The sequence below is a fragment of the Aphis gossypii genome, chromosome 3, assembly GCF_020184175.1.
Source record: "Aphis gossypii isolate Hap1 chromosome 3, ASM2018417v2, whole genome shotgun sequence".
Lineage (NCBI taxonomy): Eukaryota > Metazoa > Arthropoda > Insecta > Hemiptera > Aphididae > Aphis > Aphis gossypii.
Window position 1 is genome coordinate 16,015,213 of NC_065532.1, and position 18,925 is coordinate 16,034,137.

At 24.1% G+C, this 18,925-nt stretch overlaps 3 protein-coding genes across 6 annotated transcripts; 1 reads left to right on the forward strand and 2 right to left on the reverse strand.

The window, feature by feature from the left end:
* Nucleotides 1–3,932: 3,932 nt before the first annotated feature.
* Nucleotides 3,933–5,223, reverse strand: LOC114125301 (CCAAT/enhancer-binding protein gamma). 2 transcript variants are annotated; one of them, XM_027988899.2, is made up of 4 exons: nucleotides 5,056–5,223; nucleotides 4,623–4,761; nucleotides 4,398–4,554; nucleotides 3,933–4,336 (listed from the first exon to the last, which is right to left on the reverse strand). In XM_027988899.2, exons 2-4 carry the CDS (start codon nucleotides 4,731–4,733, stop codon nucleotides 4,227–4,229), a joined length of 378 nt encoding a protein of 125 aa, XP_027844700.1. In that variant the 5' UTR covers nucleotides 4,734–4,761; nucleotides 5,056–5,223; the 3' UTR covers nucleotides 3,933–4,226. The 2 variants fall into 2 exon arrangements, with proteins under 2 accessions (XP_027844700.1, XP_050060558.1); XM_050204601.1 differs by lacking the exon at nucleotides 5,056–5,223 and adding an exon at nucleotides 4,840–5,042.
* A 353-nt stretch (nucleotides 5,224–5,576) lies between these two features.
* LOC114125300 (tyrosine-protein phosphatase non-receptor type 2) lies at nucleotides 5,577–12,723 on the forward strand. Of its 3 annotated transcripts, none has more exons than XM_027988896.2 (9): nucleotides 5,577–5,758; nucleotides 5,828–5,930; nucleotides 7,008–7,169; nucleotides 8,687–8,821; nucleotides 8,894–9,021; nucleotides 9,087–9,312; nucleotides 9,376–9,534; nucleotides 10,252–10,502; nucleotides 10,578–11,407. In XM_027988896.2, exons 2-9 carry the CDS (start codon nucleotides 5,844–5,846, stop codon nucleotides 10,816–10,818), a joined length of 1,389 nt encoding a protein of 462 aa, XP_027844697.2. In that variant the 5' UTR covers nucleotides 5,577–5,758; nucleotides 5,828–5,843; the 3' UTR covers nucleotides 10,819–11,407. The 3 variants fall into 3 exon arrangements, with proteins under 3 accessions (XP_027844697.2, XP_027844696.2, XP_027844699.2); XM_027988898.2 differs by adding an exon at nucleotides 12,293–12,723 and having other exon boundaries at nucleotides 5,578–5,930; nucleotides 10,578–10,721; XM_027988895.2 differs by having other exon boundaries at nucleotides 5,577–5,930.
* A 2,663-nt stretch (nucleotides 12,724–15,386) lies between these two features.
* On the reverse strand, nucleotides 15,387–18,405 carry LOC114125296 (protein will die slowly). The gene is made up of 8 exons (XM_027988889.2): nucleotides 18,141–18,405; nucleotides 17,980–18,076; nucleotides 16,987–17,150; nucleotides 16,530–16,619; nucleotides 16,326–16,465; nucleotides 16,021–16,252; nucleotides 15,868–15,955; nucleotides 15,387–15,694 (listed from the first exon to the last, which is right to left on the reverse strand). Exons 1-8 carry the CDS (start codon nucleotides 18,180–18,182, stop codon nucleotides 15,594–15,596), a joined length of 954 nt encoding a protein of 317 aa, XP_027844690.1. The 5' UTR covers nucleotides 18,183–18,405; the 3' UTR covers nucleotides 15,387–15,593.
* Nucleotides 18,406–18,925: the final 520 nt, after the last annotated feature.

Here is an 18,925-nt window from a genome sequence, read left to right on the forward strand (position 1 = left end):
TGATTTGAAGATTTGAAGCGTAACAAACGGTAATATAATAAATTATTATATACCTACATACGGCTATATTTTAGCCATTATAAATACTATTCAACTACCTATTGAGCATTAGTTCCACCAATGTAAATATGCAGGGGCGGATCTTGGATATTTTGATAGGGGGCACATACAAATTGTATAATGATTCTTTAATCATAATTAATAATAAATAAATACTCTTGTTTTTAAACAAAATTGGTATTTTGTAATATATTTAATATTATGTTGATTCCATAATATCACACACCAAAATAATAATCTATACATATATGTAGTCATTAATAAGTACAGATATATTTTATAGATTCTCATAATTTATTGTCTCATAGGTCGAATTTAAGTCTGTAACTTATTTTATCAGTTTAAATGTAAATAATGATTATACAGATAGGTAGTATTATTCTTATTTACTGTATTTTTCATTTATATGATACTCGTAGTAACATAAAAAAAAATTGTCGATAGAAAATTGACAGGGGGGCACGTGCCCCTTCCGTGAATCCGCCACTGTATTTATAGATGGTGAATAGGAGTAGGTGAAATTTAACACCTCTAAAAATCTTAACCATAATTCATAATATTTACATAGATATATTAGATAGGTACCTATATTATTGTTTAGTTTCATAATTTTAGCATTTATATTTGAAATAGGTATCTGGTATAGTATGGTAATTGGCAGAACTATAGTTTTATACTAATAATCACAATAAAACATTATTTATACCATTATTTAGTTCTTATTAATTTTTAAGCTAAAAGACGACGAAAGACTTCTGAGTTATGACTTTATGAGTATCAATAAACATGAATTTAATAAACTGATATATAAAATTGTGATATCTCATTAATTTTATTTTTCGTTTATTGATGAAGGTCGAGTTAGTTTTTCGTGTTTCATAACAAAAGTAGTTTTATTGCCCAAAATTATTTATTATTTATCACTAATTATTTTATTTGACATAATTTTATTTTATACAATTTTAACAATTCTTTCCAGTTTTTATATAATTTTTATTTTTTTTATTAATTTCTTAAAATAGAAATATTCTTTTAAAACAAAATTTATTTTACGAAAATGACTATAGGACTACGTAATACAAAACAATTGTTACAAATAATAATAGAAATTCATTCGCCACTCCCTCATCTTTTACAAAAGTAAAATAATGTGTACCTATATCTAATACGGATAATAGATTGATAGTTTGATAGAGAAAGAAGAGTAAATTACGAATTTCAAGATTGATCGTTGAAATGCATGTTAAATGTTAGTAAAGAAAAAATTGGGAAATAATTTTTTTTTTATCTGGGTTGGGGAGAGGGTTGGAGACATATGTCTATAGCCCACTCACCTAACTGTTGATACTATATTACCATACTCCAATAAAAACAATATAAAACACAACAATTTGAATAGAAATACATGATAAATATTTGTAAAATTTTTAATTTCAATGTAGGGCTATTTGGGTCTTGAGATATGTACATTGTTTTAAATTTTTTTAATTACTTTTGGACATTTCTTTAAATTTTATTTTATTTAAAGGTAGGTTTGTCCATTGTCTAGTATTAACAAAACATATCAAAAAAAGAATGAATTAGTCTTATTTGCGAATTACTTTATGTTTATTTCTGTAGGTACCTTAAAAATATACCACATTTCTTTGTATGTATGCATGTGTATTGCATGTTAGCAGTTAGCACTCTACAGTGACACTATTTAATACTTAAGTTTGATATGTTATGAGTATATCAATACCTCCTACCAGAAACACTAGTCATCCTACTTATCAAATATGGCCTATGGGTTATGCTGATTGTTGGTACTTTAAAATAATTAATAAATTATAAGGATTACACACAATTATTATAAGAAGGAAGTAGTTACATACTTAAAGTGTTAAAAAAAATGTGTGAAAACATGAGTAGGGTAGCTTGATAAATAATTGTATTTAATAAAAATGTACAGAACTGTATGTCTGCCAAAACATCATCTCAATACTTAAGAGTTGAGAGTCTTAAGACCATAAATAATATTATATCAAAATAATAGTATATAGATATTAGACAGGGTACAGATAAATGTTATTGGTAAAAAAAATCTTTTAATAGGATAAAAATAACTTAAAAATTAGAAAAAATTAAATAGCTAAGTTATTTTTGTTGAACTCTATGCCATTAAATTATAATTGTATTACTTATTACTATAAAAAAAGCCATATTTAAATAATATATTGATTTGCCACAGAGATACTAAGGGTAATATAAAACTTTTGGAACATTGAGTATATTATAAAATCAGCAATTACATTTTAATATATTTTGGATAATAGTGAAACAAACACTATAATTATAGGTACTTATAGTAAGTACCTATGTAGTATGTGACTTTGTGATACTGTCATTATACATATATACATGTCACTTGAATATATATAACTATTTCATTAAATTGAAATTATTATCTTTTGATTCTAAACAAGTATTCAATAATATTATATTATTATCATACTTAATTTTATACTTTTTTCATATAGGTATATAATTCATGAAAAGTATCAATTTTAGCAGATAAATATTTTGAGAACAACTATTTGTTTATTGTTCATTGTATTTAATACATAAATAGAATATAATGTCACTCATTCTCTAATTACTTTAAATAAATTCTATTTTAAAATAAGTTAACTTTAACCCCCTCTATCTCAATAATTTCTTAATGTATGAAAAAACATACCCAACTCTTATTATGTAACTTTTTATAAGGTCATGTCAATGCCATCACTAGAAAGATATAATTTTACTAATTTAAGTATTAAGGTATAATTATATCTATATTATCTATAATATTCTTTTTATTAAAATTATTGTGATAAAAATTATAAACATGCTATGGATGGATAAAATAATTTATTATTTATTTAAAATATTGTGTCCTATGTTAACATTAAATTAAAGAACCAATAATTGTTATTGTATACCTACTAACTAATTAATTATCATACATAATAAATGTTTTCTATCGTTTAACTTGAAGTTATTATTAATTGATTAATATTTAATTTTAAACTTTAATTTAATCAACCAGATAATACTACTCTACTTTAAATTTCACAATAGGTCAATAATCAACATATTATTTACACATCAAATGTTTCAAATAATATGTGAAACAATTTTTTTTCTCTACGCAATATACAAATAAATAACCGATATCAATTTACCATTCCCTTAATTGGATAATGAAGAAAATTTATCAAATATAATTTATAAGTGTTGATATTTTTCTTACGGTATTTCTATAATAGTTCAACAATAAATATTTATGTTGCAATTAATCAATTATATTATATTATATATAACCAATAGTTTATTATTTTTAAGAAAAATGTTGCTTCACTATAATAGGTTTTAAGGTTACTATCTCTTTCATTTTAATAAATAAGATATATTATTATAAGGCAATTGATAAAAGTTGACCTATGACACAAGTATTAAAAAATATCATATTCACTCAACTACTGGATAGACTGCAGAATCAGTTGCATAGCTGAGTGATATAAAGTATTTAACTTTATATATTGATTTGTTGGAATTGAATCTTGCATCATAATGATTATTATTGATGGTTATTTAACCAATATTTAATTAGATTAATTAAATCATTAATGTAAAAATAAAATTAAACTAATTTTTTTGAGACTGTCAAAATATGCTTATAGCTCAGGAAATAAGTTAACTTATAAAAATAATAAAAGAATAAGGAATTACTAGTTTATTAAGCAACAATTCTCTCTCTCTCTCGGTTGTATATTCTTGCATGAATTTAAAACCATCCCCATTTTTCAATGCAGGTCATCTTAATATGTTAAAATCAAAACTCATAATAATTACACATAATAAACATTCATTCAATTTTTTTTTTAAATTGTACAATTGTTTGAAAAAATAAATATAAATATAAATATTGCACAACATACATACAATTGGACAAACATTAATGAAACCATTAAAAAATGATTTAAACTTTAAAATCCATAACCTAATCAATATAAACAAATAAATATTTTTTTTTGAGTATGGGACAAAAATATTAAAAAAATTATTAAATCAATATGACTCATAACATTATTTTTACTTATAAAATAAACTGTGCCCATAAATTTAAACAAATTATATTATACTTATGATGAAGATTGAGGTTTTGTTAAATCATTATCCAAAATGTCTGATGTTGTGTCACTCAATAATGTTTTAAGGTCAACAGATTTGGGGAGTTCAATTTGTGATGTGCCTAAAACATAATGAAATAAAAATCAATATAAGTTATAATGATTTTTTTATAAAAATATTACCAGCTTGTGCCATAAATAGTTCTTTTAAAAATCCTAGTTCTTTACTTAAAAGTTTAATTTTTTCTTCAAGTATATCATTCTCAGTTTTTAATTGATTCACACGTTGCAATGTCTGCTGAGTACGCATTCTACTCTTAACTCGACTTCTTTTAACCGCCTAACAAGTTAAAAAATAATACATCAACACAGACACAGAAAAATATAATAGAAGAATTAAAAAAATACCTGATTGTTCTTGTCTCGTTTTCGTCGGTAGTCTTCTTCACTGCTATCGCCTTCATCTCGTAACATGGTTGATAGAGCCATGTTTTTATTTTCTTTATTTTTACGAGCCATACAACGCGACACACGCACTCAAATGATTCTAAAAACCAAAGTTAACAATAAATTACCAAAATGTACAGTAAAAGTGAAACGCCAATGCCGCAATGGTAAAAAAAACCTTAAAAAAAAGTTGCGAAATCAAAATAATTGTTTAGAGAATAAAATGGTAATTATTGTAATTTCGAGGACACGGGAGAGAAACGTGTATAGATGTCTCTAGGACACTATTGTGTATTAATTATTGGGTCATTGACAATATACACAATATACGTATACATTATACACAGACGACCGACCAATGTCAAACTGGATTAAGTCCGGCGATCACACTTACTCAAACAGAGCACCCGATGTCTAATGAAGAATCGGATCCGGTGTTGTGAAAATGAATGAATTTTGCAATTGAATAAATTTGCATCAACTCACGGAATATTATTACGACGTTAGATATAGATACCGTATTTAATATTTATACTGTAACCGTATGCAATATAATATAATAATAATAATAATAATATATAAAACTTATAGATAACGAAGAGCCATTATCTTAATATTGGCATAATGTTTATTTTTGTGTTTTTGTGCGCACTACCTTCTATTATTATAGTCGAACCCTAGAACCACGGTTGTTGTTGTGTAGTTATTCATATCAGTGTGGACTTTATCTTTAATCGGTAAAGTTGTTGTACCGCCCCCAACCAATATAGAGCATAGCTGCTGGAACAAAAACGTCCAGTGATTATTCGTGTTGGTTTAGTTGGTTATTTCGTCCTACGTGGTGGTTCACACTGATGATAACAATCATCAATGTAATACATTTCTTGCAGAATATCGTGATAATAAATGAATAACCACTACTAAATTGATTGCAGTTTTAGTAATGAAAACTGCAATTTACTATTTAGTAAATTTTTTTACGATTTATTATAATATTATAGTTAAATAATATTTATTTGTATTTGTAATTTAAATTTGTATATTTTGTGTTTAAGTATAAGTAACATTTTGTAGTTTACACCTCGATTGACAAACAGGTGCACACTTCTTGTTTGCTTGAAACTAAAAGAAATTCAGAAAACAAACATTTTGCATTTTGTTTAAAGATATCAAGAAGTCAACATGCATACCGACCAACAAGTGAAAAAAAGATTACAAGATGAATTTAACGATATAGAATCGAAGAATATGTGGAACATGACATTCAGAGTAAGTAAATTTAATGGTTATAGATTTAGTAATTATGTTCTGTAAACAATATAATGTCTCTTATATTCTAATAATTTAACTGCATAAACTGTGAATTAAATTGTTTAATCTACCATTAAGTTAACATAGTTATTATTATGTATTTTATTTAATGTATAGATACATACATCAATAATATTATGAGGTATAAACTTGAGTTTTTGTAAATATATAGGTATATAATCTTTTATATAACTTAAAAAAATATATTAACATCTAGGATGTTTTTTCCTCAAAAATATTAAGCAAGGATATTTTGTCCTCTAGAATTATTAAATATTAAATTACAGTAGAAACTTGATTAACCGGCACTCTATTTATCGTCACTCTCTGTTATCCATCATCCGTCACTGCTGAAAAAAAAATATTATATACGAAATATAGCTGCTAACAAAGCTAGAACATCAAAAAAACAAAAAAAAAAAATGACAAATTATTTTATATAGTATGTAATAAGTATGCATTTTATTTTAAAAATACACATAATATATATTTATATATATATATATATATATATACTTTTTTTTGCAAAATTTCTCTTAACCATCTATTCGATTAACCCTCATAGTCCTGACTGTAATGGTTAATCGAGTTTCTATTATAATTGTAATTTTATTATTTTTTTTTAATTAAACGTATAACAATTAGTTTCAAAAGATAATTATAGTTATTTATGTGAAATTTAAAAAATAATATAAATAATTTTTTTAATTGAATAATGATTTAAAATGGCCTATAATTAATATACACCTGAGTCCAACATTTTTAAATCTATACACTTCAATAAAATGTCCTATCATAATATTTTCTAAGGACAAAACAAATGTTTACCATTATAATTAAGTTAAAAACAGACAATATTATATATATGCTAATATGATGTTTGTTAATATTATTTTTATTTATTTCTATTAAATCTATTAATTATGATTTTAACAATTTTTTTTTTTAATATGTATTAGTAGTTCATTTTTTGTTTTACTAATAGTATGATAATATATTAACTTAAGCTAACTTAATTTTTATTTTTATTTTCAGTTTGTTGAAGTAGAAAGTTCAAAAATTAAGAAAACATCTGACGAAGCAAAGAAACCACAAAATAAGGCACTAAATAGATATCAAGATGTTTCACCGTATGATGAAACTAGAATTATCCTAAAAAGAGGAAATGTATCTTACATAAATGCCAATCTTGTACAAGTAATATACAATTTATGTAAAATAATTTTAACTTATCAGAAAATATTTGCATCTAATATTTTAATTTTATAGATTTTATTTTTTTTAGACATGATAAAACTTCGTTCATTGTTAAAAACCAAATATTTGTAACATAAACAGATAATTGGTCACATCCGTGGGGGGCTTAATGTTTTGTTTTATCCATTAGCTTAAACATAACATTTGACACACCATCTGGTGTGGCTTGATTACAATTTTTTTTTTGGGAGGAGGGACTTAAGCTATGATTTGTATTTAATTTTTATATGTAGTGGAATCTACCATGTTTTATCATTATACCCCTGAATTCTTTGATTCATCTTCCTCTAAGGTTTTAAACGGTCACTTTAGGACCATCACCACTTCCAACATACTCCTCTACCCTTCTCTATCCAATGCTATATCCATATCCAGTAACAAGTTTTAAATCTCACAACTGTGTTTCACCATCTTTGCTAATGTCTGCCTCTTGGTTTTTTTTATGGTTTGTTTACGATAATATTCTCAATAAGTGAGCCTTCTAAAAATGTACGTTGTAATAGATTTGTTCAATGCATATCTAAATTAATCTCATTAATTTATCAGGTATACCAAAGTTTTTTAAGACTATCCACAGTTGTGTTCATAGTTGATGTTGTCATGTACTCATGGACTCTTGATACTTAAGATTTTTTCACAAATTATCTCAATGTCTTTTGATCCATTAAAAAAATATAAGTTCAAATTCTAGGTTTTGAATTTTATACATTATTAGTATACTTAGAATATAGTATGCTATTATAATCTAACTTAAGCTATTTTATTGTATTTATTATCATTAGATTGAAAAGGCACAAATAATAAGGTAACATTAACACTAACATTAAAAAAAAAAAAAATTAAACATTATTAGTACATTATAGTGAATCAAAAAAAATGTCTCAGTTAATACCAATCCTATTATATTATACAAATAAATTTAAAAAAATCTTTACTGAAGTTTTCAATTTTTATAGATATCAGTTTTAATAAATAGTCTCATTAATGCTTCATCCCTTCTAATTTTTAGTAGTAAGTAGCACTTGCTATTAATTTTCATTAGGTTCCTGATAGTTTCTATGTTAAGTTTTTAGTTTATACTATAGTTTTTAAAATTTCAGTGATCAGTTCAATGCTATTCCAAAATATATTTTTTTTATACTAAACAATAAGTTCTTTTTATTGAGTCTTGGTCTTAGACAACGTATCATTAATTTTCAAATCATCACTGCTGTCATATCTTCTATTTTTTATATTTACTTCAATATGTGAAAAAAAAATAAGTTTGAATTATCATAAAATATTCCTTAAACAATGTAAAAAAATTTAGTCAATAAGTATACTTTAAAATTCCAAAAACCAGAAACTGAAAAAATGCATAATTTAAAGAAAATTAGGGAGCTGAGCATCACTGATGAATCCTGTGTTCATATAAAAATATAAATTTACGAATAAATGTTTATATATTTTTTACATAGGTATGTAATTGTGAAAGGCAGTATATACTGACTCAAGGACCCTTAGAAAACAGCACTTCCCATTTTTGGCTTATGGTATGGGAACAAAGTTCAAAAGCCATTGTAATGTTGAACAAAGTTATTGAAAAGAAAAAAGTAAAATATATATTTTATACTATGTTTCAAATTGCTTATTTAATTGTGATTGTTAACATTTTTTCCCTTAAGCTTAAATGTCATCAATATTGGCCAAAGAAAAAAAAGGATAATGATAAATTTGTTTGGAATGATGTTGGTTTATCTGTAGAATTTGTCTCTAAAATCAATCATGGGTTTTATGCACTAAGTGTTTTGAAGTAAGAATCAATTAGTTTTGATTGTTTATAAAAAAACATTAATCTTATTTTTTTATTTTATATAGACTTAATGACTTAGATTCTGGAGAATCACGTGAGATTTATCATTTCCATTATACTGATTGGCCAGATTTCGGAGTACCCAAAACACCCACACCATTTTTACGATTTCTCAGAGATGTTAGACGTAGTGGTAGTCTTGATCCATCTCATGGGCCTATTGTCATTCATTGTTCTGCAGGAATAGGACGTTCAGGAACATTTTGTTTAATAGATACTTGCCTTATAAAAGTGAATAAATTAAGTGATTGAATTTAAATTTAGATCATAAAATAAATTGTGTATTTAATATAGATGAATACACCAGAAGGCTTAAATTATGTTCATATACGTACATTATTAGCAGAAATGAGAAAATGTAGATTGGGACTTGTTCAGGCTCCTGAACAACTTCGATTTGTATACCAAAGTGTTATAGAAGCCCTTGATTCAAATTGGGAAGCAGAAAATGAGGTAAATATTGTTATTTAAGGAGAAATACAGAACACCTTTGTTCCTATATTATATGGGAGATAGACAGAGAAAACAAATGTTGGTATGGCGGGTCCTTCAAAAAAATATGTAATTTAATGTTATTATTTAAAAGATCATATTTATTAATAAGTTTACCTTTAATTATTGTTTTTTCAACTATCTCCTACTTAATTATTATTTTTTTAAATGTTTAAGTTGTCTTTATCAAAAAAACTAATAAATAATATTTGGATATTTAATAGTTATTGATTTATAGAGATGAACTTTGCACAGTGGGTCTTTTTATTTTTTACTTTTTCCAGTAACATTAAATGTGCTACGTATTTTTATTATTTATTATTATTTTATTATTTCAGTAAGGACAAACTGTGGCCATAATAATATTGGTTAATTTTTTAGGACATATAGCTTATAAAATAAAATAAATATTGAGAAAAGTAGGTTAATATATATATTTTTTAATTAAGCTTCAAAAATATTTAGTAAGTTTAAAAGTTTCCAGACATTTATGTATTTAGTATTTATACATTTTTACTTAAATGTCCTAAAAGTTCCTAAGTATAATACAATTTTAGATCACATCTAGAATAATATAAACATTTTTAATAAACGAAATAATATTAAACTTAATATCTTAGTGTCTACAATGATTAGTTTTTAATCTGTTAATATATAACCTATATGCATTTGTTTTAGGATAATTTACCTAGTTTAGATGGCTCTTTGTTGAATAATATGAGCGGATCAGACTGTGAAAGTAGTGATAGCGAACTAAGCAGTGAAGCACCCCCTTTACCGCCTCCTCGTATGGAATCATTAAGGCAGCAGGATGAAAATGATTATGATGATGAAGAATCGTTGGTATCAGAGTCTGATAGTGATGAAAATGGATTAAACCCACCACCATTACCACCTCCTAGAGATCTTGATTTATCTAAATCTAATGAGTATGCAATTTCATTAGTTATTTTTAAAATTATATTTTATGTATTAAATTTAATACTTCATTTATTTTATTGTAGTCGTATGGATACTACAAATACCAAAGATGAACGAAACAAGAACAAAATTGAAGAAGAGGCAGAAAAAATAAAAATTATGGCAGACAAATTAAAAATTATGAAGAGAAAACAAATAGAGCAAGAAAAATGGGAACAAATCAAAAGGTCGTGGTTTTATCCATTGAGAAATATAGGAATTGGAATTTTAGCTCTTAGTGGTGGTGTAATGATTGTCGCATACCTGATGAATTATAAAAAATAACTTTTTTAGTTTAGTTATTTATACTCGGCTTTACAATTTACAAGGGCATTAACAGACATCTACAATGTTTGCTTTAATTTAAATATAATAAGAAGTGGTAATATAGATGATGACCAAATATTTATCAAAATAGCTATACTTCCATTTAAATAAAAAGAAGACTGAAAATATACATAATAAACAATAAAAAAAGAATAAAGCCAAATTTTTCTTTGATTCTACCTTAGTTTTAATTTGTTTTATAATTATAATAAAATAAAATTTCTTAAAATTATGTCTATAAAACAAATTAAAATTATCTTTGTGAATTGTAGACGTCGAGCTTTATAAACAAAAAAATATGTAAATACTATCTAATAGCATAAATCATACCATTTTACTTAAAATTAGTCAGTAACACATGTAAGTAAATAATATATCTATTTTCTTAAAGAATTGATTAAAATTAATCATTCCGTAAATTATATTTTATTGTCTAATGAAATAACACTATATTATCGAGTTTAATTAAGTTTATTTTAATAAAAATATAAAATGTTAATCTACAATCACAATTTGTGGTAGTTAAATAAAAAACTAATTAATATGATGTGTGTTCTCTTATTTATTTTTAAAATTAAAATATGAAAAATAAAAATAAAATATAAGAAACAATTTAAATTTTAGCTACATTTATTATACTTTATGTATTATTAGTTTCTTTTTTAATTATTGTCTTTGGAATATGGATGATACTGTTAAGATTATTTTTATTTAAATTTAAACTCAATGTAATGTAATATAATATTATGAAAATTTTACTGAAGGAAAGATTTATATTATAACTTGTAAAAGCAATTTTAATTTGAAAAAGAAATACAATCCAATTATACCTATAAATAATTTTCATCGAATTCTGCTTGAGCTTAACTATAAAAAATGTTTTTTTTTCTACAATAAATTGTAAAAATGTATTATTCTTAATAGGTTTCTAGTTTATAACTTAACAGTGTAACTAATATTAATAAGACATAAGCAATTTAGGTTTAGGATATTCATTTATTTTTGTTAATTATTTTAAAATGAAATTATAAATAGTAACTTAAATATTTTAAATTATATACTGATCAAATGTTCTGTCAGAATATAAAAATTATCCGAAATAACTATTATTATTATTTTATCATAATTATGTTAATTAACGATTTATTATTATTCTACTTAATGTGTATATTTAAATTTTTTATGGAAGGTAAATAATGTTTGCTCATACCATAAAGACTGTTTGATTGCGTTTAAATTTCAACTATTAATTAAAAATGTTGACAATACAGAATTATTTATTTATGATTAGTGATTACACTAGTAAACATAATACTATTTAATATATTATACTGTATGTTATACATTTTTATAATTTTTAAATTTAATCAATACTTAATAAATAACTTGAATACAATTTAATATTATAAAATGTTTTGTTTTACATTTCTAGGCACTGCAACAATGGAAAACAAAGTAAAAATAAATGAAATGGAGTCATTTTCTTCACATTTCTTGAAAATTATATTATACACTTAAGAAAAATAAACACTTAAATAAAATCTTTTTCTTTTGTCACAAAAAAAGTCTAAAACATGTCTCTACTATAAATTTAATATACATAGTATTATGTAAATTTAATATAATGATGAAAAAAGTTTTTAACACTTAATTAACTATATAATTATGTCACTAATATTTTTGAATTATTACATAAAATGGATTAAGGATTATTGTTACTATGATATCTTAATAATATTAAATCTAAAACAAAATGTATGTGCATTAGGTAGAAGTAGTTGTAATAATTGTTTTTAAATTTTACTTATTCTTTACTTTTATAATTGTTCTGATATTTATACACAATAAAAACTAGATAATTAATGTGGTGGAATATATTAATTACTAGGAAATTGTTTTTTTTTTATACATAAAAATTGAAGTAAAACAAACGTAGTATTCATTATCTTACACAAGAATACACAATAGTGTTCAGTGGTTATTCATAGTGTAAATGAGTTAAATCTCTATGAGGAAAATACACCTTGTTTTAATTTAAAGGTTTACCGTCTGACATATTTGCAATTATACCATTTTACTAAATAACAAAAATCATTTTTACTTAGGATTAGGAACTAAGCTCACTATACTGTAAGAGCATACAATTTAATAATCTAAAATTATATATTCTATTTAAAAGTAATTTTGGTCAATTACAATTTTTTTGTTGCTCTTAGCATTTTCTTCTACTATTAACACATTTGACTAACCTTTAGGTTAGAGATGGCAAACCTATATCACGTGTGTCTCCATGACACGCACATGATCTTTAAGTGACATACGCAAGGTTTTTTTTTTATCATTCAATCTATGAATGTAGGCATTTTTAAGTTTAAAAAAGGGTCATCAAATTAGTTGACATATGATAAAAATAAAATAAAAACAAAGTTGTATTTTTTTAAAAGGTAAATTAATTTTAAAATAAGTGTTCAAAAACATATAGTTTAATAACGTATTATACTATTTAATCTTCTCAAAGAAGTATTTGAACTCTCATTAAAAAAAAAATTTTCAAGTAATTAATAGACAACAGGAACAAAGTAATAAATTAAATATCACATTTATTAAAAAAGAGAATTTGATAATTGATATTATTTTACCATAATTAACAAATTGGAAGGTACCTAATGTTAATATTTCAAAATCTTTGCTAATGAGTTTGTATTACTATGCCCTATATAAATAATTAATTTATTGGTTGTTGATGTAAATTGACATTGAATATTTATATGTAAAATAATTACATAGTTAGTAAAATTATAATTTTCTATTTCCCATAAAATTGTCATAATATTCAGATTAATTTTAATCTATTGATAGTCAATTTAGTTTTCTTTTAAATAATTGATAAAATGTTAAGGTTTGGTCAAAAGTTTTAAAATTTATCACAAGAAATTAAGATGTCAAAAATATTGTTCCTACAATGCACTAAAAAAAATTGAAAATACTATGCACAATTATTTTGTTATAAGTCTTTAATAAAGTTTTGCAAATTAATAGTTAATAATTTATAAAATTAGTTTTATGAATTTTTATAACCAAAACTTGAACATTTTAGTAATTTAACATTTTTTAAACAAAACCTTTACAGAAAATTAAGAATTTAAAAATATATTAGCACAGAATTCTTTTGTAGACATTTAAAGTTCAAATTTGTACAATATTGTAATTTAATGATATTATTCATAAAGATTAGAAAACTACTTGTTTTATTTTGTATACACAATTATTTTCAAAAAGTATTGATTAATTTTAAGCTTATATTTTTTAGCACCATATAACTATGTTGATCTAGGGAAAGTAGGTATTTACTCTTAAGTTAATAACAATATTATAATCAATACATAGTTTTTTTCAAAATTAATATAACCTACCATAATACAAAAAGTTACTAAAATAAAAAGTAATGTTTGTGAATGTAAGCAATCCAATGCTAAGCAGCATTGATTGTTCACTCAGAAATTTGGTACGGATGTAATCCTAACAAATGTGTAGTATAGTATATATTATATAGGTATTTAACAATTTCAGAAATGGCAATTCCACGAGCCCTATATTTGTCACAATTATCACCATGCAGGATCAAATATTATATATTATAATAAACTATATTTAAGGTTGGTAAACTAGAAATTTCCAACTCTGAATCATTTTAAATCTATGATTTATTACCTAATTAACAATTTAATGGTATTATTAAAATTACCTCAAAGACAAGATATAGATAATCATTATTCATTGCTATACAGCAAAGTGACACCTTTTGAAGCTATAGTAATGTTTTTATTTTCAATTTCTAGAGTGGTTTCTAGTAGTAAATCAACTGTAGTTGATATTTCTGGTATTACAGATGGTCAAATTACCATTACTTGGTTATTATTGACTGTAATAGTAGTTAAAATCATAGGAATTTACTTTATTTTAACACAATTTATTATTATACATTTAATCAAAAACTAATTTTTGATATACAATATATTTTAAACAAGTATTAGAATAAATATAATCATGGTACCCAAAAACAAAATATCATTTTGATTTCAATTTATTTCTATTATAAGAATTATATACTTAAAGTTTCAAAAACATGATTTAAAGTTCCAGAAAATACTTTACAATTTATAAAAGTACAAAATAATTTAATTGTAAAGTTGTAAACGAATAGTGTATAAAATTAATGGACTGCAATATATTTGTTTTGTAAATTTTAAAATTAAATTAATACTTGGATATATATGATTAACAGAATTGATCTTTAAAATTATTGACCGTGAACAATGAAAACATAAAAACTTTAAGTGAAATTAAATTTAAAACACACTACAATATAAGTCTAGTTATATATTTAATATTTATAATCAATTTTATGAGTTTAGCATTTTACTTATGATAAAGCAGTCATATTTTTCACAATATAAAATTTTTGAACACTGAAGATAATTTACTATGCAGCAAATTATCTTTTTTTATCATATTTTAAGGCAATATAATTGTATAGTTGTTTATTTATAAATAATATTGAGTTTTGAGCAAAAAAATAAGAAAAAATCTAAAAATAATAATAATTTAACTATTACTATTACTGTAGGTAATTTTACAGTTATGAAAATAAGACTATAGTCACAAGATAGGAGAATATAACCATTCCCTTTATACAAATTATACAAAATAATAATCAAACTTTAAATTAAACTTTAAGTATCACTTTTCCATAGTTTTATTGTTTTGTCGTTTTCTAATGCTGCTGATGCAATTATATTTGCTGTTGGATGACATGAAGTACACAAAACTACGTCTGTAAACCAATTTAAAACAAATCAGATGATATTTACTAATTTTATACTTAATACTAAAAAGTTTTAAAACAAAAATGTCTTAGGACATTTAAGCAAAGGTAAATTTTAAATAGTAACAAAGCAAATATTAAATACAAATAATTACTTTTGTATGAATTTAAAATAAGTTTACCTGTATGTCCTTGTAATTTTTGTACAATTTCTTTTGATTGTAAATTCCAAATATACACCATATTGTCTTCAGATCCCGAAACTATCCACTTAAATTATATAAACAAAAAATTAGCAAACACTGAGTATGTAAGAATTAAATTACAATACTTACCTTTCCACCAGTCACAGAGAAATTAGCAAATATACAATATTTCTCATTTTTATGACCAACATAAGTTTTAAGACATTTGCCTTTTGTATAATCCCATAATTTTAGTGTATTATCAAGAGTGGCTGCCAAGATGTATTTGCCATTAGGTGAAAATTTTACAAATGAAACAGGTGGATTGTCATCGTCAATCAATGTTTTTAAACATTGACCACTGGCAGTATCCCAAATACGACTTAAGTAAAGAATAAATTTTATAAAATTTAAAATACACATAATACATAAATAAATTTAAAAACAATTATTACCATAAACCATCGTAACTACTGGAAACCACAAGGGATCCATCTCTATTAAAATGAACAGCACTAACTGGATCAGAATGTGCAGGAAGTGTTTTCAAACACTTACCACTTTTTACTTCCCAAATTCGTACACTTTCATCAAACTAAATAAATTAACAAATTATATGAAAATAGAATTATGATTTCTCCTAAATATTTTAAACTTACAGATCCAGAAGCTATTAAATTTGATTGTGGATTAAAATTACAACAAAAAACATAGTTACTATGGCCTTTAAGCGTCTTGACACATTTTGACTAAAAAAATAAAAAATAAATAATAATCAAGTGGTTTATAAAATTTAATAAAGTAAATTTTATTTTTTTAAATCTTTTTCAAGAAACAATTGATAAATTGACAATTTGAAAAAATTGATAAATCGTAGAAAAACATTGTATAAACACAGATAATGTTCTTAACTTAAAGCTATATGGTAGGTTAGTTATATAATTATCAAATGTAATACAAATTTGTTCTACTGAATTCAATACAATTATTTGGTATGTTTGCTAGATGGATAAAACATCTGTAAGTATAATATTCACTTAATAATAAATAAAAACTGGAATAACTTATATCGTTCATAATTAGATTAAATATAATCAATACAAAATAATTTCTTACCGAACTTAATTCCCAAACTTTTAAAGTCTTATCATCAGATGCAGATACTAAAAGACGACTATCAGATGACCAACTGACATCACTGATTCCTAATTTATGTCCAGCAATAGACTTTTCAAACTTTCCATCATAAGCACCCCAAATTTTAATCAATTTGTCAGCAGCTATAAACAATAATTAAAATATTAATAAATATAAATTACAAATTTATCTTAATATACCAAACTATAATTTAAAAATATATTTTTTAAGTGTATTTCAAAATAACTATTCAAGTATATGATACCAAACATATTTTACATCAATTTAAAATGTAATAATAAAGTGTGTATGATTTTTAATACTTGCATCCTAATAAGTGGGCAAAAAAATTATTCTCCCACCAACTTTTTTATTTATTGCTTTTTACACCACGTAGGTATACACATATAATGAAACAAAATAAAAAGTCACAATAACATGATTTAGTGGCCCATGAAAACAACATCAGTCTTTTAATTCATTGTTTTACAGTATTATACACTATAAAATAAAGTGTATTAATATTAACAAATAAGTTTTGTAATCCATATAAATAATTATGAAATTTGTGATATGTCAGTACCACAATAGCTAATTTAGTAATTTAATAATATTGGATATTAGTTCATACATTCTTAAACTATCTATCATTCTTATTTTGTCTGTAATAAATAAGCTTGGTCATGTATTTTTGAAAATTAAGTGAATCCTTAAGAGGTGAATGATGATACATTTAACAATCTACAATCCTTTTCCTATAATACCAAAAAATTTTCTATTCATATAATACATGTAAAGATTAGTAAATGATGTGATAAGAGACCTAGATTATAAATTAAACATAGAACAGGGAACTTAAGGAAATTTTTAGCTTTTTTAAACTTTTGGATTACTAACTTGGAAAATTGAATACAAAACACAGTTCTAATCATAAATATATTACAAAATCTAAAATTCAATAAAGCAACTCACATGAACTCGCTAGCCATTCGCCATTTGGACTGAATTTTACTGACGACACAGCTTTGGTGTGACCAGCCAATGTAAATTTTAACGAGTAATTGGGTTTCTAAAATGTATAAAAAATTCTTAAAAAATTTCTGAAGATGAAATATATGGAAAAACACAATTACCACATTGCTGGAGGATTTTTCTCGATCCCTGGCCGGCTGCATAATGTGGCCTAGTGGGAACGGCCACTGGGGATGTAGTGCCGCTTGCAAATAATTAAGATTGTTTAAACTTATAACTCTTGAAAATCTCTTGAGTCATTAGGCAGTATTAATCTATCAATCGGATTTGGTTAGGTTTCGTGTTTGTTTATATTTGTAGGACCTATAAACACCGAGCTTTGATCTTTGCTATCCAATCGCTGCCGCTCATAAGTATCCATCACGGACGTATACAACAACTGTCGTCGCCGCCTTTGGAACAAAATCGAACGAATTGTTTACTCCATGATAAATACCTATTTTTATCAATTTATTTATTATCAACGATAATAGAATTGTGATGCACAGATTTCTATATACACGATACACCGGCAATCACCGGGCGGCTATACAGTTGTATATAGTTGTAGGTATAATATAGATAGCCTATAATCTTTATAATACACATTATATAGGCTCTCTAGTATAATATAATATTAATATTATTAAGATTTAATGGATCTTTGTTCCGTTGTCTTGTTCGTGACATAAGTGATAAGAGTGTAAAACATAACAATTATTGTATTATTTATTAACATTCCACAATGGAATTTTCACTATTTATTTACGCTACTTCTTATTATAATAGTAAATATATAAAAATATACAATGTACAATGACATTTTCAAAATAAATTTCCACTACATACCTTTATAGGAATTTTATTTTAAGGTTTTTACACTATTGTTTATGCTAGCATAAATAGC